Source organism: Macaca fascicularis, chromosome 6, assembly GCF_037993035.2.
Source record: "Macaca fascicularis isolate 582-1 chromosome 6, T2T-MFA8v1.1".
Lineage (NCBI taxonomy): Eukaryota > Metazoa > Chordata > Mammalia > Primates > Cercopithecidae > Macaca > Macaca fascicularis.
The window spans coordinates 184,219,483-184,240,141 of NC_088380.1; the positions used below are offsets into that span (position 1 = coordinate 184,219,483).

General features: G+C 45.4%; 2 protein-coding genes and 1 long non-coding RNA gene across 20 annotated transcripts in view; 1 reads left to right on the forward strand and 2 right to left on the reverse strand.

Annotated features, from left to right (window-relative positions):
• Nucleotides 1–17,153, forward strand: part of NSD1 (nuclear receptor binding SET domain protein 1) — a 179,158-nt gene extending 162,005 nt beyond the window's left edge. For all 17 annotated transcript variants that reach the window (XM_045394572.2, XM_045394579.2, XM_045394582.2 and 14 more), the window contains 5 exons: nt 288–404; nt 1,604–1,745; nt 6,319–6,425; nt 8,932–9,136; nt 10,763–17,153. In XM_045394572.2, coding sequence (XP_045250507.2) covers nt 288–404; nt 1,604–1,745; nt 6,319–6,425; nt 8,932–9,136; nt 10,763–12,390 — 2,199 coding nt within the window. In that variant the 3' untranslated portion in view covers nt 12,391–17,153. The remainder of the gene's footprint in view (nt 1–287; nt 405–1,603; nt 1,746–6,318; nt 6,426–8,931; nt 9,137–10,762) is intronic.
• LOC141407108 (uncharacterized) lies at nt 8,781–9,503 on the reverse strand. Its single transcript, XR_012414424.1, has 2 exons — nt 9,350–9,503; nt 8,781–9,260 (listed from the first exon to the last, which is right to left on the reverse strand). It is a non-coding gene; the product is annotated as an uncharacterized lncRNA (long non-coding RNA).
• Nucleotides 17,154–18,368: 1,215 nt separating the features above from the next.
• On the reverse strand, nt 18,369–20,612 carry RAB24 (RAB24, member RAS oncogene family). Of its 2 annotated transcripts, none has more exons than XM_015452299.3 (9): nt 20,319–20,612; nt 20,080–20,228; nt 19,916–19,984; nt 19,676–19,754; nt 19,499–19,566; nt 19,319–19,418; nt 19,048–19,098; nt 18,845–18,907; nt 18,369–18,727 (listed from the first exon to the last, which is right to left on the reverse strand). In XM_015452299.3, the coding sequence occupies exons 2-9, from the start codon at nt 20,194–20,196 to the stop codon at nt 18,663–18,665; spliced, it is 612 nt and encodes a 203-aa protein (XP_015307785.1). In that variant the 5' UTR covers nt 20,197–20,228; nt 20,319–20,612; the 3' UTR covers nt 18,369–18,662. The 2 variants fall into 2 exon arrangements, with proteins under 2 accessions (XP_015307785.1, XP_005558690.1); XM_005558633.4 differs by having other exon boundaries at nt 20,315–20,612.
• Nucleotides 20,613–20,659: the final 47 nt, after the last annotated feature.

Sequence of the window (20,659 nt, forward strand, 5' to 3'; positions counted from 1 at the left end):
ATTCATCTCTTTATAAGGAAGCTCTAGTTTACTTACTAATCTTCCATTCTGGAGGATCTTTAGTATCCAGTGTATCCTAATCTTTGTGCTGGTGACAGTGGTGGGAGTAAAGAGGTGTTTCTCATTATCAAATAGTTGGGAATCGTAAAGTAATTATATTGCATAAAATTATACTCATGTAATCTGCTTTGTAGAATCTGATGTTTTCATTAATTTTTTAAAAAATGTATAAATTTGGATACCAGTGTCCTTTTTGCCATTAAGTCAGGAGATATTTCTTGTTCTAGGGTGAATTTGTGAATGAGTATGTGGGTGAGCTTATAGATGAAGAAGAATGCAGAGCTCGAATTCGCTATGCTCAAGAACACGATATCACTAATTTCTATATGCTCACCCTAGACAAAGTAAGTAATGGGAAGTGCTGTTTTCACTGTTACAAGATTGTAAAATTGGTGTTGTCCCAGCCATAGTATTTGTAGGCATGTAACACAGTTCCCAAGGCAGGGTCTTCTCCCATACCCACTGGGATTGCTGGATTGGGGTTCTGGAGTAGGTAAGAGTGCTCATTTTCTGGGTATACATGGCCAGAGGCAATACAGCTGTTTTTAGCATTGTTTTTGAACAACTTAATGAAAATTGGAGCTTATATCTTTGAGTATTCTACAGGATTACAAGTTTGAACTCAGAAAAGTACATAATTCTTTTTTATTTTATTTTACAGATTGAGAAAATTATTTGTTAAATATTTAATTATTTCACTGATAAGAACATGTACTTTTTTTTTTATTCTTTTGAGACAGAGTCTCGTTCTGTCACCCAAACTGGAGTACAGTGGCGTGATCTCGGCTCACTGCAACCTCTGCCTCCTGAGTTCAAGCGTTTCTCATGCCTCATCCTCCCAAGTAGTTGGGACTACAGGCACCCACCACCCCGCCTGGCTACTTTTTTTATTTTTAGTAGAGACAGAGTTTCACTGTGTTGGCCAGGCTGATCTCAAGCTCCTGACCTCACGTGATCCACCTGCCTCGGCCTCCCAAAGTGCTGGGATTACAGGCATGAGCCACCGCACCTGGCCTTAGTTTTTATAATAAAACCCTTTCTTGGTATTTACCTTTGTAAACATTTCTAATTGTGCGCTTAGGATTTGTGAGATCCTCACCTCCAGATATTCTGACCTTACTTTGGAATTGGAACTCTGCATTAGTATTTAAATCTTCTTAGGTGATTTCTAATGTGCATCTGGATTGAAACTACCTAAATAGAAAGTGGAACAAGCTGCTGTTTGTAGGGCAGTGGTCCTCAAACTTCAGTATAGTCAGAAACCTCTGGCGGCCTTGTTATATATAACACAGAATGCTACACCCCAGAGTCTCTGCTTTAGTGTATTTGAAGCACAACCCAAGAATTTGAATGTCTAACAATTTGCCGAATGGTGACAGTGCTGGTCCAGAGATCACACTTTGAGAACCAAAGGTCTTTGAGATCTTTTCTCTGAGAGGTTCAATCTTTACAAATAGGAACTCCAGCTTATTAGAATAGTCAAATTTTAATCCGTAGCAGAGGTCTCAGGAAGTCTGATGTGTAGCTTCTTTTGGAATTCTAGGACCGAATCATTGATGCTGGTCCCAAAGGAAACTATGCTCGGTTCATGAATCATTGCTGCCAGCCCAACTGTGAAACACAGAAGTGGTCTGTGAACGGAGATACCCGTGTAGGCCTTTTTGCGCTAAGTGACATTAAAGCAGGTAAGAATCATTTCAGGATTCTGCAGCTGACATCTGAATTTCAGGGCTTTTGTTTTTTACAAACAGCTTCCTCAGATTATAATTTTAAACATTTTTATGTGTACCATTCTCTGGAATTAAGTTCATTTACATTTTTATGCAACCATCACCACCATCCATCTCCAGAACTCTTTTCATCTTCCCCTGCTAAAACTTTACACTCACTAAACACTAAGTCCCCATTCTTTTTCTTCACAGCCCCTGGCAACTGCCATTCTACTTTCTGTCTCTGAATTTGACTACTATATGTACTTCATATAAATGGACAATATTTGTCCTCTTGTGACCAGCTCATTTCATTCATTCATTGATTCATTTTTATTGTTTAGGGGACAGAGCCTCGCTCTGTTGCCCAGGCTGCAGTAGTACAATGGCACCATCACAGTTCACTGCAGCCTCGAACTGGGCTCAAGCAATCTTGCTGCCTCAACCTTCTGCGTAGCTAGGACTGTAGGCACATGTCCCCGTTCCCAGTTTTATTTTTATTTTTTTTGGTGGAGACAGAGTCTCGCTATGTTGCCACGGCTGGTCTGGAAATCCTGGGCTCAAGTGATCTTCCTGCCTCAGCCTCCCAAAGTGCTGGGACTACAGGCATGAGCAACCTTGCTTGGCTTGGCTCATTTCATTTAGCACAATGTCTTCAGAACATGGATGGTTTTAATGGAACAAATTTTGACATTCATATGAACTTACCACTAATAGATTTGCTTTAGAAACTACTAGCTCTTCAGTCTCCTTTCTCACCTTTCCTTTCACAGTTGCTCTTCTACTTTATAAACCAAAGATTGATCTCTCACTCTTCCATATCTTATGGTTTATGGACCCAAGGCTGTTTTAAAAATAAGCCACTGGGTGTGGTGGTATATGCCTGTAGTCTCAGTTATTCAGGAGGCTGAGGCCAGAAATCGCTTGAGTTCAGGAGTTTGAGAAGCAGCCTGGGTAGTATAGTGAAACCTCTGACTCTTAAAAACACACACGCAAAACGACAAAAAACCCTCAACCTCTAGGATGACCTTTGGAGAATTTACTGCTCTGTCGTGGCTCACCTGGGTACTTGTCTCTCTAACGGGGTAGTGAGATGGTTGTAACCAGGACAAATAGTAAGAAGTTTATTTGAATCGAAAGTAAATCTGGTATGGCTGAGTGGTTTGACAGTAAAGTTATGTGGTAGGTATTTTCCATAAATTAAAGGATCTTAATCTATAGCTTCAAGGTTTTGATACAATTATTTTGAACTATATACCTATGCATGTAACACCCTCCAAATTGCATGATCTTTTAAATATTAAAATTTGTATAAATGTACATTTTGAAATGTACAAGGAAGTATATGAATTTTCAAATTTAGTTTTGCAAGGATATGAGCAAAACAGTTAAAATCAGTCTCCTATACTCAAACTGGGATACAACTGGCCTAGGTAGTCTGTAATATACCATAGTGTAGTCTAATTACCATTGAAGCAGAAATCCCATTTGAACGTTCTGGAAGACCGTAGTTCTCCCTTGCTCAGTCACTGTTGTTGTCCTCAGGAAGCATTCATCAAGATAAAAGAATTAGAATGATGTTTGTTCAGATCTTAGTCTGTTTTTGTGTGTGTTTGTTTTTTGAGACAGTCTCGCTCTGTTGCCCAGGCTGGAGTGCAGTGGCTTGATCTCAGCTCACTGCGACCTCCACCTCCTGGGTTCAAGCAATTCTCCTTCCTCAGCCTCTTAAGTAGCTGGGATTACAGGCATCCACCACCATGCCCGGCTATTTTTTGGTATTTTTTAGTAGAGACTCCTGACCTCAAGTGATCCGCCCAGCTCAGCCTCCCAAAGTGTTAGAATTACAGGCGTGAACCACCGTGCCCAGCCTGTGTTTTAAATTTAATCTATGGGACTTCTCACACTCAGTGTATTTTTTTCTCTACAATTTAAATGTGTTGCCCAGGAGTCTTTTAGACTTTTTAGGTTGTGACAATTTTTAGATTTTAAAATTTGAGCCACTAGTTATTTTCCCCTGTTTTGCGTTTGTTTCTCGTAATGTTTTACATGATGACACCAAGGACACTTGAGCATCACTGTGCACTGCACTCTGCTTATTTGAGATTGGTTTTTAGTTGCTGATTTATTTCAAATTTTTGGAATGGGTGGCTTCAGAGTATATTGTTTAGATTTCTTCTTTGTAACCGGAGTAATTCAGTAAATTATATGGAATACCAGATACAATTCTAAGCGTATTATTTCATTTAAGCCTTGCAAAAGTGCTGTAAAGTAGGTGGTATTATACCTATGTTACTTTTATCCTTGGATGTCACACCTCTCTCATTCTTTTCTCCCTTTTTCTCTCTAATCACCCCAGGGGTGGAGAGGTTCCTCTATATTAAATCAATATAAATATCATTCCTGTATAATAAATCAGTCACGATTTAGTTCTACTATGTCTGCTGAGTGCTGATAGTCCCATTCTTCTACTTAGAACCTGCAGTTCATATCCATGGGAATGCCCTCCTCTGCCATGTCTAGCCGCAAATTTCTCTTCTTTTTTTCCTGTGTTCATCAGCTCAGGTAGCTTGGTGTTGAAATTCTCAGACTTTGTTCCTCTCCTCACTTGGCTTTCAGTCTGCATAGGTTCAGGATGGGGAAAATGAGACAGGATGTGCTAAGTGACAGGCGGAGTGCCTGTTGGAGCTGAGGCCTTCATTCAACTTCCTGGGCCCTTCACATACCTGCAACTTACTGTCTCCCATGTGTCCCATCCTTACTCTTATTTATCTCTTCTCTCATGTCCTTTGCCATGCTCAGTAACTGAAGATCCATCAAGGATTGCTGCATATTGGACTCTTTTCTATAATGGTATCACTGTTTTACTTTATGAGCACTATACTTTCCGATTAAATTTAGCCTCTCTGTGATTATGCTTACATAGTATATGTCGGTGAGCAGCAAGTTACGGCAGGTATCCTGCTTTCTTTTATCTATGTATAAGGTAGAGCTGTATTATAAGCATGTCGTATCTACAAAAATTTAGTTATCTATTCATAAATCTTTTATTAAGAGAAAACAGTGTGGGGCTGGGCACAGTGGCTAACGCCTATAATCCCAACACTTTGGGAAGCCGAGGTGGGAGGATCACTTTAGATCAGGAGTTTGAGACCAGCGTGGCCAACATGGTGAAACTCCATCTCTACTAAAAATACAAAAACTAGCCAGGCGTGGTGGCAGGCACCTGTAATCCCAGCTACTCAGGAGGCTGAGGCAGGAGAATAGCTTGAACCCAGGAGGCAGAGGCTGCAGTGAGCCGGGATCTCACCACTGCATTCCAGCCTGGGCGACAGAGCAAGACTCCGTCTCAAAAAAAAAAAAAAAAGAAAAAGAAAAAAAGGGAAAAAAAAAAAACAGCATGAATTGAACCACCAAAGATTTAATCCAGTTAAGTTCAGTCATGAGGTGGGAAACATGACCCTCCTGTTACATTGGTCAGTCTCACTCAGTTCCTGCACGCTCCTTGTGGCATGAGCCTCTCATCAGGCCATGAATAATTCTGCTATTCCTACAGCACAACCCCTAAGTTAGCTGCTTGGTATTTTGAATATACTTGAATAAAGAAATAATGAAAATAATGATTTCATTTAACATTAGATGAAAAACTATGTATATCAGTCTCACTGATAAAAGGCATGTCAGTCTGCAAAGGGAAATCTTAAGAGTTGACAATTTTTAATATGAATGGCGGTTACTTTATACATTAACTGTAAACTATTACCCCTGTGATAGGCAACCTCTTTACATATTTATATAAAATTCTTAGATTTGGTAGGCCTCTCATAACTGGCTTTTAGTTACGGGCTTTGAGTTTGAATGTTTATTTTATTTTCTCTCACAATTTTGATGTAATGGACTTTGACAGAAAGAAGACAGTTTGTTAATTTGAGTACCTTTTTTTAAAGTTTACAAATTAACTGCTATGTGCATTATGTCATATTGTCTCAATAAGCTTGTTAGAGTTCTCCATTTTAAAATGGGCTGCTTAGGCTTCAGATCACCCTGCTAAGGCTGTGACATAACTGGATCTACAACCAGTCTGTAATCTACAGATTTCTAGTGTTATTCTGTACTGAGATGCATCTGCAGAGTGCTGCCAGGTAACATGTGTTCACCTGAGAACAGATAAACAAGTTTTCCTCATACTTTTATTCCCAGGGCCTGACACATTGATAAGTTGTTTTTTGTTTGTTTTGGTAATGAATTAACATATTTTGAATCTGAATGGTTAATAAACAAATGAAAAACAACTTGAGGTAATTAACACCTCTGTAGGAAGAGTTATCTTAAATATTACTTGTTAAGTTATTTAAGTTTTCTCTATTAAATTGTATGAGCTGATTATTAATAAGATTAGAATTTATTAAAATATAGGATTAGAGCTAAATCCTTTTTAAAAATTATTTTTAAAATTAATCTGTTCTCTTGGGAGTTGTTATCCTTTGTAATTAATACAGAAATAATGTAATTAAAACCACAGATATTAATATTTTCACGGTCTCTTATGCAGGCACTGAACTTACCTTCAACTACAACCTAGAATGTCTTGGGAATGGAAAGACTGTTTGCAAATGTGGAGCCCCGAACTGCAGTGGCTTCTTGGGTGTAAGGCCAAAGGTACCACCCTTCCAGACTTCTGCTTTGGGATTAGTGGTGCGGTCCTCCCTCCCTAACAGTGTTAGGGCAGTCTTCATTTTAAGAAGAAATTTCCTTTAAATTAATGACATTGAACCAGGCATGGTGGCTCATGCCTGTAATCCTAGTACTTTGGGAGGCCGAGGTGGGCGGATCACCTGAGGTCAGGAGTTCGAGACCAGCCTGGCCAACATGGTGAAACCCCATCTCTACTAAGAATAGAAAAATTAGCTGGGCTGTGGTCGCATGTGCCTGTAGTGCCAGCTACTCAGAAGGCTGAGGCAGGAGAATCCCTTGAACCCAGGAGGCAGAGATTGCAGTGATCTATCACACCACTGCACTCTGGCCTGGGCAACAGAGCAAGATTCCTTCTCAAAAAAAAAATAATAATAATAATTAATGACATTGAATAGGTGTTGATAGGGCCACTTGCAATTCACTAAGCATTCAGCTGATCAATTCAATTACATAAGAGGTTTTTGGGGATGTTGTTGAAGTGTTTTGCGCCATCTGACTTTAATTGGTGATACTTTTCTAACTAATAATGCTGTGAAATAGGACCTTATAAAGAAGGTTAGTTACCTCCCTCGTCTTGATCTCACATCTCCTAATAAGCCACATGGACTCGGTTTATCTGTGTCTGTCCCTGTCTTTCTCTCACTTTTTCTCTTTCTGAAGATACCAAAAAATCTGCAGAAATGTAGTGTAACATCATAGATAAAAGTAGCACTCTTAATCTCACCATTGTAACAAAGTATAAGCATTGTTGTGTCTTCCTGTTTTTTTACTGTGTACTTTCTGAATAATTGAATTCTAATTCTGTAACTGTTAAGTATCATTTCCATGTCTGTAGTCACCTTTTCTTATTTATTTATTTTTTTATTTATTTATTTTTTTTTTTTTGAGACGGAGTCTCGCTCTATCGCCCAGGCTGGAGTGCAGTGGCGTGATCTCGGCTCACTGCAAGCCCCACCTCCCAGGTTCACGCCATTCTCCTGCCTCAGCCTCCCGAGTAGCTGGGACTACAGGGGCCCGCCACCACACCTGGCTAATTGTTTGTATTTTTAGTGGAGACGGGGTTTCACCATGTTGGCCAGGCTGGTCTCAAACTCCTGACCTCAGGTGATACACCTGCCTCAGCCTCCCAAAGTACTGGGATTACAGGCGTGAGCCACTGCAGCCGGCCAGAAAAGAGTAAATAATTTTGATCAATAGTGTGAAAATGAAGAGCACTCAATGATCGTTTTTAAATCTTGTTAAATAAGGAGAATCACCTCTATATTTTATTGGGTTTTATTTTGACTTTGTTTAGTTTTGTTGGTTTAACGTTATTGTTCCTTGAGATGTTTGTTAACTTGTTTCCTATAAGTTAAAATAGTAACTGAGTTTAATCCGTACTTAGTGGTGTTAAGTGTACTGCAGATGTCAGTTTCTGCGTCCTCGATGTCTGCATAGGGTAGCATTTCACAGGAGTCAGTGAGAGGTAGATGCTAGAGCAGAAACTGAGAAATGAGAGATCACTATGTGCTTTTAGTGTAGACACTGGTCTGTCAGAATAGGATGGACCTCCATTAAGCCTTACAGATTGGTCCTAGATGTTTCTGGGTTAAAATGAAGATTGTGATAAGAAGATTTGGTGACCAAGGGTGGGCTGCAGGGAACAAAGAGAGGACATCTGCTGGCTCTTCCAGGGTGTGTCTTAGGAGTAGTGCACATGAAGCTAATTTGACTTGATGCATAGTCTTGTTGTCGGCAGGGACCATGAATTAACTTTTTTGTGTCTTAACACATTGCTCATAGTAAGTTCAGTTATGCTTTGTTGAATGAACGAGAAATAGGCATGTTTACACACACACAGAAGTCTTCTTTAGTTTTGGAAGTAGACAAATATAAAAGTGAAACTTTGGCCAGGTGTGGTGGCTCACACCTGTAATCCTAGCACTTTAGGAGGCCAAAGCGGGCGGGTCATGAGGTCAGGAGTTCGAGACCAGCCTGACCAACATGCTGAAACCCAGTCTCTACTAAAAATACAAAAATTAGCCAGGCGTGGCAGCGGGCGCCTGTAATCTCAGCTACTCAGGAGGCTGAGGCAGGAGAATTGCTTGAACCTAGCAGGCGGAGGTTGCAGTGAGCCGAGATCACGCCATTGCACTCCAGCCTAGGCAACAGAGCAAGACTCCGTCTCGAAAAATAAAATAATTAGTTAATAAAACTTATAAAAGGCATGACATTTAACACCAGCCTTATGTATCAGCAAAAACACAACGATTTTTGTCTTCTGTTTTGTTCAGGTGGCAGGAGTAGTTGATACAAAAGTGGTAATTATTGCTACATATCTGTGATGTACCAGGTACCTTTCCTGCATTTTATCTTCATGACAATCGCTTTTCCCAGAGAAGAGAATGAGGCTCAGAGAGGATAGTTAACCTGGTTAAGATTGGTACTAATGTGTTGACAGAATGCTGACTGTTCAATATCTGACCTGTAGAATCAACCCATTGCCACGGAAGAAAAGTCAAAGAAATTCAAGAAGAAGCAACAGGGGAAGCGCAGGACCCAAGGTGAAATCACGAAGGAGCGGGAAGATGAGTGTTTTAGTTGTGGTGATGCCGGCCAGCTCGTCTCCTGCAAGAAGCCAGGCTGCCCAAAAGTTTACCATGCAGACTGTCTCAATCTGACCAAGCGACCAGCAGGTTGGTGCCAAAATCCATTCTCTCCATCATACTCAGGGTCTCATGCCATGTGCATCAGCCTTGAAGAAAGTGCCATTTGGTCTTCCCATGCATAATTTTGAGGGGTATGGTCTATTTTCTCATTCTGGAAATAATGAAAACAAAGGCTTAGAATTCTTAGTTATGAAGAATGGAACAGCAATGCACTTGATGTGTTTCAAGTCCTTTACTTACATTTATGTTAGCAACCCATAATGGTTGGTTTTCTTCCATAATGCATGTGAAGAAACAGAATTAGGATAGGTGAAGTGACATTTCACACATAGATCCAGGAGCTGGATTGAGAGCTGGGTTTTTTACTCCAAGACTATTCAATCATGTTGCCTTTCTAGAGAAAGAAAGATTGACATAGTAAAGCCTTTAGGTGGTTCTAATCACTGAGAGATGGATTGCCACCATTTTAGCACTTTCTACCTTGCTCCCCTACGCCTAGTGTGGTCTCCGCCCATGCAGAGTAGACTGTTTTCCTCTAAAGGAGATGTGATTGTATCAGTTAATACGTGAGAAAGCTGCTCAGGTGGATGTGGTACCCAGGACATTTGTAGTTGAAGAAATTGAGAACCTTTGAGTAGTGATTTAGGGTTAGAGGATTTTAGGGATTTGGATATGCCGTCTATTTTAATGGACAAAAAAAGAGAAACCAGTAGGGAGCTGTTCCAGGGTGAGGAGATTATACATTACTAGTGACCTGCTTCCAAGAATTGCAGAAGGTTAAGAACTTTGGGGTATAAGTAAAAGGAATTTGTCTCCAAATTGGCTTTCCTTCAGTGTATATTGGACAGAGTCATGAAGTAAAAGAAACTGAGATAGAATGAGGGCAAGGCCATCACATTGACCTGTCAGTGCCAGGAAGTAGAATTGTTTCAGAATCAACTGCTCAGGGTCGTCACTGGCACAGGCTGTGATCGAGCCAGTCTTGCCTATGTGCCAGGAGTGGGAGCTGGTGTAGTTGATTTGAAGGTGGAAACACTGTCCCTGGTCCAAGACTCAGGTTTCATGAAATGTGGGGAGGCAGATAAAAGCTTAGGTCAGCTTTGGGTCTTTTCTACTGATTCCATGTAAACAACATATAATCTGCTGTGCTGGTCTCAAGACTTAGAACAAAGGTAAATCTTCATTTTTCATAATTTTATATATTTTCTATTACTGTTAATAAGCAAATAAGCAGGAATAAATAGCCAGGATATTTCTCTTTGAGTTGCTTATTTCAAAGCTGTATAGTACAAATGGAGATTGCAAAAATATGAAAGTAGTATCTTAAGTTTCATGTAAAAGAAACTTTATGTTGTCCCTGCCCCCCACCTCCTTGCTGGAAATAGTCATAGAAATACCGATTTACTCCTCTGCTTGTATATTTAGTTGATAGTAGTTGCTATTTGATAATTCGCTGTTACTTTATGTATTCTGTGCAGAAAAAGAAGCTGGAATTCTGGGGCAAGAGGTGGCTGGTGAGTGGCATAAGCTCTCTGAACCAGGGGCAGTGTGAAGGAAGGTCATCATCCACATGTTCAGACTGTAGCATAGCCATGGCCCATGTGATATATATATCTTTTTTTCTAAACTTTTGCTTTACTTCTTTGTTTTCAGGGAAATGGGAATGTCCGTGGCATCAGTGTGACATCTGTGGGAAGGAAGCAGCCTCCTTCTGTGAGATGTGCCCCAGCTCCTTTTGTAAGCAGCATCGAGAAGGGATGCTTTTCATTTCCAAACTGGATGGGCGTCTGTCTTGTACTGAGCATGACCCCTGTGGGCCCAATCCTCTGGAACCTGGGGAGATCCGTGAGTATGTGCCTCCCCCAGTACCGCTGCCTCCAGGGCCAAGCACTCACCTGGCAGAGCAATCAACAGGAATGGCTGCTCAGGCACCCAAAATGTCAGATAAACCTCCTGCTGACACCAACCAGACGCTGTCGCTCTCCAAAAAAGCTCTGGCAGGGACTTGTCAGAGGCCACTGCTACCTGAAAGACCTCTTGAGAGAACTGACTCCAGGTCCCAACCTTTAGATAAGGTCAGAGACCTTGCTGGGTCAGGGACCAAATCCCAATCCTTGGTTTCCAGCCAGAGGCCACTGGACAGGCAACCAGCAGTGGCAGGACCAAGACCCCAGCTAAGCGACAAACCCTCTCCAGTGACCAGCCCAAGCTCCTCACCCTCAGTCAGGTCCCAACCACTGGAAAGACCTCTGGGGACGGCTGACCCAAGGCTGGATAAATCCATAGGTGCTGCCAGCCCAAGGCCCCAGTCACTGGAGAAAACCCCAGTTCCCACTGGCCTGAGACTTCCGCCGCCAGACAGACTGCTCATTACCAGCAGTCCCAAACCCCAGACTTCAGACAGGCCCCCTGACAAACCCCATGCCTCTTTGTCCCAGAGACTCCCGCCTCCTGAGAAAGTACTGTCAGCTGTGGTCCAGACCCTTGTAGCTAAAGAAAAAGCACTGAGGCCTGTGGACCAGAATACTCAGTCAAAAAATAGAGCTGCTTTGGTGATGGATCTCATAGACCTAACTCCTCGCCAGAAGGAGCGGGCAGCTTCACCTCATGAGGTCACACCACAGGCTGATGAGAAGATGCCAGTGTTGGAGTCGAGTTCATGGCCTGCCAGCAAAGGTCTGGGGCATATGCCGAGAGCTGTTGAGAAAGGCAGTGTGTCAGATCCTCTTCAGACATCTGGGAAAGTAGCAGCCCATTCAGAGGACCCCTGGCAAGCTGTTAAATCATTCACCCAGGCCAGACTTCTTTCTCAGCCTCCTGCCAAGGCTTTTTTATATGAGCCAACAACTCAGGCCTCAGGAAGAGCTCCTGCAGGGACTGAGCAGACCCCAGGGCCTCTTAGCCAAGTCCCGGGCCTGGTGAAGCAGGCGAAGCAGATGATCGGAGGCCAGCAACTACCTGCACTTGCCGCCAGGAGTGGGCAGTCCTTTAGGTCTCTCGGGAAGGCCCCAGCCTCCCTCCCCACTGAAGAAAAGAAGTTGGTAACCACAGAGCAAAGTCCCTGGGCCCTGGGAAAAGCCTCATCACGGGCAGGGCTCTGGCCCATAGTGGCTGGACAGACACTGGCACAGTCTTGCTGGTCTCCTGGGAGCACACAGACATTGACACAGACTTGCTGGTCTCTTGGAAGAGGGCAAGACCCCAAACCAGAGCAAAATACACTTCCAGCTCTTAACCAGGCTCCTTCCAGTCACAAGTGTGCAGAATCAGAACAGAAGTAATACCAATCAATGTCACATGAACAAACAAGCTGCCCCCAGGGTACCATTTGGGGAGGGGAAATCTTTTCTTTCTTTCCCCCTTTAAGAAAAACCAGATCTGCCCCCAACACTTTCCCACTGTTATTCTTTCCTCATATCCCAACACTCAGAACTCTTGTGACATTAGCCAGTGGGGGCTTATGGTTGTGTGAACCATGTTTGAAAATCCAGTGGGCCCCAACCAAGGAGACAGACAGACTTGCGTCTCTTTCCCCCAACTTTTCCACATGGTCATCGTGAAATAAAAAGTCCACTCTGGAGTCAAGTATGGAATTCAATTCCGCTGGTCAGGTTGGAAGGTATAGGGGCTCTCAAAGCGATTTCCCCAACCAGACAGAGCCCCCACTGAGGGGCTAGGAACCCTCGGGAGAAAATGGTGTTCTTTCAAATCAGTGGCGATTTCCTGAGCATTCACGTGTTCTAGGCCGGGTGCTAGTCACTGATGAGAGATACAGAGGTAAATCAGGCCTCATCCCTGTGAGCCTGGATTCCAAGGCTTTCAGGAACCTTTGACCGGGAAGTAACAGGAAGTGCTGAGGGGCTCTGGAGTTTTAGACTCAGTTTGAAATGTCCTTTGTGGCACCAGAAGTGGTTATGTTGAGGAAGTGTCTCTTGGCTGGGATGTGCATGGGTGCGTGTGCAAGCACGCACACTCACAGAGGTCTCCTCTATAGATGGAAGGGTGCTGCATTGAGGCCAAGCGAGGCTGTTGGCTGGGGTAGCCGCTGCTGCGTTTGTCTGGGCTGTGCAGAGTCTGAAGATCAGTCCTTGGAGGAGCAGGTGGTCAGAGGGAGTTGGGCTCTGTGTGAATGTAGATTTCCAGCAGTGGAAGAAGGCATTTGGCAAGCTTCTCTTTCTTTGCTTTTGTTTCTACCTATTTTTCTCTTTATACATGAATCCACCCCATCCCTATTTCCCTAAAACACTCAGGTGCTTTCAGATTTCAGAGCCTCGGGCAGTGGACATAGGGAATCTCTGGCAAGCTCTGAGCTAGACACACCAGCTTCAGGAAGAGTACCAGCTCCTGATGGGAAACTTCTTTTCCCCGATCCTTTTCCCTCCTGAGTGGAGGGAGTCCTCTTCTTCGCCTCCCTGAGAATTGCTGTGCTCTGTATGGAGAGCACCTGCCTGCTGACTTAGCTCAAAGGCAAGCCAGAACCCTTCCCTGAAGACTGGTGAGAGGTGATGTTTAGAGCAACGTCCAGGCTAAGAGATGACTCCTAATAACTGCTGATTATCTGTTACTGCTGCCCTGAGCTGGGGCCCAAGGGCTGGGAAATCTGTTGGTGCTACCCTGCCCTACCATTCACCCAGCTCACAGACTGCCAACAGTAAGTACTGTTTGGCTAGTTTCCTCCCACTTACCAACCCCTCCTTTGTCCTTAGACCAACATGTTTACCTCTCTGCTTTGCCAACTTAGCCAGCAGGCCATCCCCTGGCCCTAACGTCTCCTGGCCATTATCTCTTAGTTATGGCTCTCACGTTCTCAACAGGATTCCATATTTGGTCCCAATTTCCTCAAGTTCTTATTGAGGTTACTCCCATCAATTCCACAGTGGGAACAATAGTTATTATAGAAGCATTTGCGCTTTATCTAAAGATTAAAAACAGAATCTGCTTTTATTTTCCAAAGTCTGTCTCTGAGGTTGAGACACTTGAACTCAGGCAGAGGGACGAGGCTGGGCAGGGCTGTCCTGAGTTTAGGGGCCTATCCCTGCATTTCACTGAGACCTCGGAATCTCCTCTGTGAATTCCACCTGCCTAGTTCTCCCCTTTCATCCTCTCTCTCTTCCCACATCATCAAAGAGGAAAAGCTCTTTGTTCAAAAGGAAGAGAAAACGTAAAGCATCTTATTTTCTTTTAAAAGAATTTTAAACCATGAAAAGGATATTTTTAAAGAAATTCACCCAGAACATTAAAGTTCATTATATTAAGTATTTATCATGTGTGAGAATAATAAGTATATAACTGCAGCTAGTAGGTCCCTTTCCCTAATCTTTTAGGTCATATGAGTAGGGTTTGCTTGGTGCCAGTCCTGTGCCCTTTTCTCTCCGGTCATCTGTAGTTGTGATCAGAAAAAGATATCTGCACTGCACTGTCAGAGTCTCCTTTCACTATGTTGTGTGTTAAATTACCGTAGCTCTTTGTTTCATGAAATAAACTGTGAATTTGGGGTGGGGCGGGGGGGAGGGCGTGCAGGCCATGTAAAAATTTTCAGTGGAGAAGTTTGATCCTAAAGTAGCTTCTCTAAAGTAGGCTTTGGTAGGTAATCAACTTGACAGCAGTCTAGATGTCTCACAGGACAGGAGGGAGTAAGGGAAAGGGGCCATGATTGGCTGCTTTGTGGTTTTGTTTTGGTTCTTTCCATTCTCCGCCATTCACTGGAGGCTTCATTCCAGACCTGCCTGGGAAAACAGCTTCTGAGCCATTTTGGGGAGCAGTTCTTCATCTGAATGGATGGACATCTGGGCTTCCTTCAAGGGCCATTGAATGGAAACTGGAAAACCATTGGAAACTAGAAATTTGATCTGTTGGACCCACCAGTAGCAGCATCTGATACTAGATTGTTAAAATCATGAAAGCAGTCACTATCCAATTAGAAGCAGAGTCAGAACAGCTGTTAGGAAATGTGACTCTTGGATGAAGGTGGGGAGGGAGTGGCCTTGCCAGCCCTGTGGGACGTCTCCTGAAACTTGTAATAAGACCCCTTTTCCAAGGGGATGTGAATTGGAGTGAAAAGGAAATCTTTCATCTTAGAAAACTTCTGGTCCTTATGCAGGATGGTATTTGGGTATGTGCTTGGAAATTGAGATCTCAAGAGTGTTTGCCTTGGAGCCAGCTCCCCAGGAAGCCTTTTCCAGGGACAAGGCAAAGGTTGAAATGCTCCATAGGTAGCTAGAAAGCCAATATATTTCCTAGCCCTGCTAAGTCAGAAAAAGATTATGAAAAATGTTGAAATTTACATTCAAAGCCTCATTTGCTTCTCTTGCTGGAACCAACCCAGTCTAATAGCAAAATAGCTGTCATTGATACAGAAACATCCTCATTTTTAAATGTCTGCTTTACCCTGTTACTGAGTTTGAGATGACTTAAATCACTGTGTTGACCGTCTTCTGAACCAAATCTTTAGCATTGATGAAAATAGTTATTTTATTCTTTACATCCTTCACCCCACACTATGGTCAGGGCATGAAACATCCTGTTGATCCTTCCCAGGCTCGGCACTGTCTGCTCACTGGAGCTGGACTCCCAGGTTGTAATTCTAATGTTGCCTCCTGAGAACAGAATGGCAGAAGGTTTGGTCCTTGCAGCTTCCCCCATAGGGAGTAATGAGGACAGTGTGAAACTTGGATAGGTTTTACCCTTAGTTCCTATAAGGCAGATTTTCCTAAGGTTTTAAAAGTGATACTGTCATCCTCTTGGGGTTTGTCAGCCAGGTTAGAGGAGCCCAGTGTCCCAGCCTCTCCGAGATCATGGCAGAGAAGGAGCTGCCTCCAGCCCCTTTTTTGCTGAGTCTCATTTGAGCGGTTCCATGTGTAGACATTCCAGGTCACTGCTTGGTAGCTGCTGTGGGAGGCTGTCATTGGCTATGACCAGTTAGTTCTCAGCTGAGCTTCCTAGGGCCAGTGCAACAGGGCCAGAGGCTGCTATAGTGTAAATTGAAATAAGAATAGATCATTGTTTTGTACACACACAAAAAATGTAATGATGGTGCTAATTTCACGGTATAAATAAGCACTGCCAAGGGTTGAGGGACTGGCAGCTCAAGAAACCCGGGTTCCTGTTTGGGAGGAGATTTTATGTAGAAAAGTTGCTTTGAGGCTTTGTTAAAAGTGGGGAGAAGGAAGATCCTCAGTGAAGCCTGCACCCAACCCTGGAGTGGCCCAGTGCAATCCAGAGGTGGAAGAGATCCTGTATCCAGGTGAAGGTGGCCATTGAGTTTCTCAGGGCTGGGGCCACCTTGTCCATAGCCTCCGTCCACACTGCCTGGAGCAGGTTGTTAGAGAGCTCTGGTTGTTGGGTCTTCCTCAGCTCCCTTCTGCCCCTCTCTACCTCTTCCACTCACGGAAGCACCTCTACTGCTTATGAAGATTAAGGGTAATATTTTCTAAGGAAGTGGAAATAATTAACCTAGAAATCCACAACCTCGGAAGAAGTGTTTCGAGTTTAACATGCGCTGTTTCTGCTTATGTGGTTCCTTCTCTAGAGCTGCTTTCCCATGACCTTCAAAACACCAGGTTATTGTGGGGCTTCAGGTGTAAGGTCCTGGAAGTTAAGCAAAGTTTTGTGGACAAGAGATGGGCACAGAGAGTAGAAGCAGAAATAAATGGTTCTAGTGTTTTCAACTTCCAGGGTTGGGGCAGGCCAGAGCAAGGCGGTCTCATCGAGGTGGGTGCTACCTGTGTGTGTGTAGATGAGTATGCTGAAGGTGGGGAGGGCAGCACACAGCAGCTCATGGCAGAGCCGCCTCCTAGGTCTTGGCAAAGAGGCAAGCTGATAGACATCTATCTATATTGTTAAGAAAGGGGTCGGGGGGATCAGCCAAGGTCCATCATTGTTTTTTTGCCCCCCCCCCCCCCCGCCCCCATAGATTGTCAGCTGTAAGTGAAACTCCTAGTGAAAAAGAGGGGAGCCCTGTGTTAGGAGTCCCCATAAACATGTACTGTAATTCTTTGTATATAGAAAAAAATTTACTGTAAAGTAAAGTTTAACTTTACTCATATATGGCCCTTGCCCTGTGTTTTGTTTTATTGGCTGTGGGGAGTTGTAGTCTAACAGGAGGGAGGATTGTTTGGGGTGAGAGCAGAAGCCAGCCCGAGATAGTACCCGGTGCAGTGGGGGCAGGGATACTGTGGAGCTAAGCCCTACCTATGCACGTCATGGGAGTAGTGTGTTTCCTCCCAGCAGCCACAGGGCTGCCCAAGCCTCTTTCTCTCCTGTTGGGAGTGGCTGGTGTCAGTTTCAGTCTGCCTCCACAGGAAGCCCCATCACTCATGAAGGAAGGGCAGTTTGAGGAATTGGTTTTTAAAAAGGAAGTGGAACCAAAGCACTTTGAGTGAGTCTGTCCATGTTGGCTAAGTTATACAGTCTTCCAAGGCAGTTGTTGGCCACTGCGGAGGACTCAGCCCAGGCCTAAATAAAGGCAGGAAAGCAGAGGCAGAGGATAAACTGTAAGGCAAAGCCCCTGGCCTGCGGCCACACCCTCCATACCGGAAAGGGCTGCAATAAATTTCCTTCTGGTTGAATAGCAAGTGTCAGCCCTGTTTACAGTAACACCTGATTCCTCAGAAATATCTGGATCTTCAAGGCTTAAGACTGGGGAAAACTTGGAGCTTGCTTCCCTTTGTGACCTAGTCCTGAACTTCCTGCCCTTTCAGCAAAAAGTGCTTGGGAAGATTGGGAAAAACATTTAGTACTAGAATTACTCTTCACTTCACAATGCTTGGGCTGCACAGGAGTCACCTTATTTTACAGATGAGAAACTCAAGGTGAGAGTTTAAGTCTAAATTAGCAGCTGAATTGGAACCAAATCTGGATCCATTAGACCTTTCTGGCTTACAGAACTTAGAACTTTCCTACATTAAACCACACTGTAGGACGTCACTGGGAAGTTCAGAACCTGAGTCACAGGTCTGACATAGGGTCCCAAACATGACAGATGCAGTAGAGCCAGTCAGACCAACCTGTCTGAAGTAGGAATGCTTGACCCTTTTATTTTGAAGCAACTCATGCACTCTTTTCAGCACTCAGAAGGAATTGTGAGCTTTGTACTACCCCAGCCCCAGTATCTCAGTAACCCTGGGGAGAAAAGTCTTGTTTTCCAAAGGAAAATGAGAGTTGGGAGGAGCCTTAACATAAGCAGTGAGGCCAGCCAGGTGGCCCCAGAAAGAACTAGGTGTCTTGACACCCAATCCACACAGCAGGGAAAGGGGCTGGGTGTGATTCACAGTGCATTCATTTTATTTACAGATCAGAAGCCACTTAAATAATCTGCAGACACAAGTGCTGTCCAGGGCAGAAGCCTGGGGTCCAAATCAGCCCTTATCCCTCCTCATGCCCACAGTCAGCCCAATGCTGTCTCCGTTCCATGGGCCAGCACAGGCAGGCGCCACCTCTGCTGACATGAGGACCTGGGGTAGCTCAGACATTTGACTACCCAAGCCCAGAAAGGAGCTGGGTCCAGCCCTTCTGGGGAATTCCTTTAATTCCCCCAGGCCAGGTGAGTGCTGACTCAGTGATGACAACAGCTGTAGAAGTAGGGGTTTGGCTTCTGGCCCAGATCCACGCCCTTGTCCTCTGTCAAAGAGAGAGGTGGCAGCTCAGCACCATTCTGTTGGGATCAGGTAACTCAGGAAAGGGGCAAGAGGCTGTGGGCCTAGAGTAAGTCTCCATAAAGGCTGGGGAAGCACACACCTGTCATCACCTGGAAGGCAGCCACACTGACGTAATCCTCTGCCACTTTCTGGAAGAGCTCGTCTGGCAGGAAAAATGATGATCAGTGAGGGCCCAATGCCAGTAGCCCTGGGATCTCCCAGTGACCCAGCCCTCTGTGCCCTATTCAGCTTCCTCTGGTGCTCCTGTGTGTTCCTGCTGTGAGGCCCCAGCACAGCACTCACCCACACTCTGGCCTGTCTTGCTGGATGTTTCAAAGAGCTGAGCTTTGATATCTGTAAAGAGAAGTGACTAAAGCCTCATACCTGAGAATTAGATAAACAGACAAAAGGGAGGGCTAGCAGTTCAGGCAGTCTCCTGGACCCCACAGTTCAAGGAGGCCAGGAAGACCTCCTAGAGCACCTTGCCCTGGCAGCCAAGGCAGTCCCTATTTTCTGTGATCCACCCAGACAGCCACACACTCCCACCCCCCCCAAAGGGCTGAGGAGCAGCTACTGTCTGCATAGTCCTGGACGTCATGGAAGTCCACACGTCGACGCCTCCGGTCTTCTTCCAGCAGGTCACTCTTGGTGCCACAAAGGTAGATTTGGCAGCCCTGAGACAGAAGACAAGGGTCACCCCCACAGACCAACAGAACCCCAGCCCCTAGTCTTCTAGTGAGGTCTGTTCACCTACCTCCTCTAGGCTGCGCAGTTCCTTCACCCAGAACTTTGCTCGCTCAAAGCTGCTGCTGTCTGTGAGGTCTTGGTGTGCGGCATGCAGGAGACACAACCAACTGGTCAAGGGCTGTTCTCTGGCTAGCCTGGCACCCATCTCTTCTTGTGGGACAGGCCAGAACCCCCCCGCCCTTACCATAGCAAACGATGGCAGCCTTGGCACCCCGATAGTAGATTCTACTCATGGCCTCATAGCGCTCAGAGCCTGCTGTGTCCTAAAGAGTAAGGCTTGAGTCAAACTTAAGGCCATGTTCTCCAGAACCCGCAATTTCAGATAAGGAAACGGGTCTATGAGGCCACAAATCAACCAGTAATAGGAAGGACCTACACCTCCTCAGGAATGAGTCTCCCAAGAATAGATGCCCAGGGGACTTACCCAAATACCTAATGTCACAGTCCGGTCTCCGACCGACATCACCTTGGCCACGAAGGCGGCCCCGATGGTCTGCAACGAGAGGGAAGAGATCCGAGCCATAGGTGCAGATTACCGCCCCCCCCACCCCTCCGCCCACCGTGCCTGGCCCCTCCGGATGCACTTACGTTCTGATAGGGCCCCACCAGAAAGCGGTCGTGCACGTAGCGCTCCACCAGGCTTGTCTTGCCCACGTACTCCTTGCCCAGCATCACCACCTTGACGTCCACGCGCTGCCCGCTCATGCTCCTGGGGCCGCTTCAGCCACGTCAGGGTCCTGAGCGGGGACGGGAGGCAAACCCCGATCTCCGCTCGGCCCAGGCAGCGCCCAAGCCTCCGACCCCGACCCCAAACGGCGCCAACCTACGACTCGAGACAGCGCGTCGAGCTCGAGCTCTGGCCGTGGCCTTGCACTTCGGCAGCGCCCCGTGTGCCCCCGCTGTTCGGCTCCGGGCGCCGATTATCTTTCGAAGACCCCAAACCCCGGGGCGGCCTGGGAGCGCGCGGGACAGCGTCCTCAACAGCGCAGCACGCCGCCGTGCAGCTCGCTACTCCGTCATTCGCTCGCCTGCCCGGCTTAAGCTCCGTTCTGGCTGGGAATCCCAACCGAACCCGGGGTCTCCTGCAACCCGGCTCCTATCCGCAGCGCCGCGACTCCCGCGGGAGGGGGCGAGAGGGCGAGGGGGCGGGGCCGCAAGGTCACGTGGC

What these genes read in the sequence shown, in the direction of transcription:
- RAB24 (XM_015452299.3), bottom strand. Translation starts at nt 20,196, where the DNA reads ATGAGCGGGCAGCGCGTGGACGTCAAGGTGGTGATGCTGGGCAAGGAG. An exon ending in CTGTGACATTAGGTATTTGG is followed by an intron (nt 19,755 to 19,915) that starts GTAAGTCCCCTG and finishes CTTACTCTTTAG; the next exon opens with GACACAGCAGGCTCTGAGCG. An exon ending in AACTGCGCAGCCTAGAGGAG is followed by an intron (nt 19,419 to 19,498) that starts GTAGGTGAACAG and finishes CTTCTGTCTCAG; the next exon opens with GGCTGCCAAATCTACCTTTG.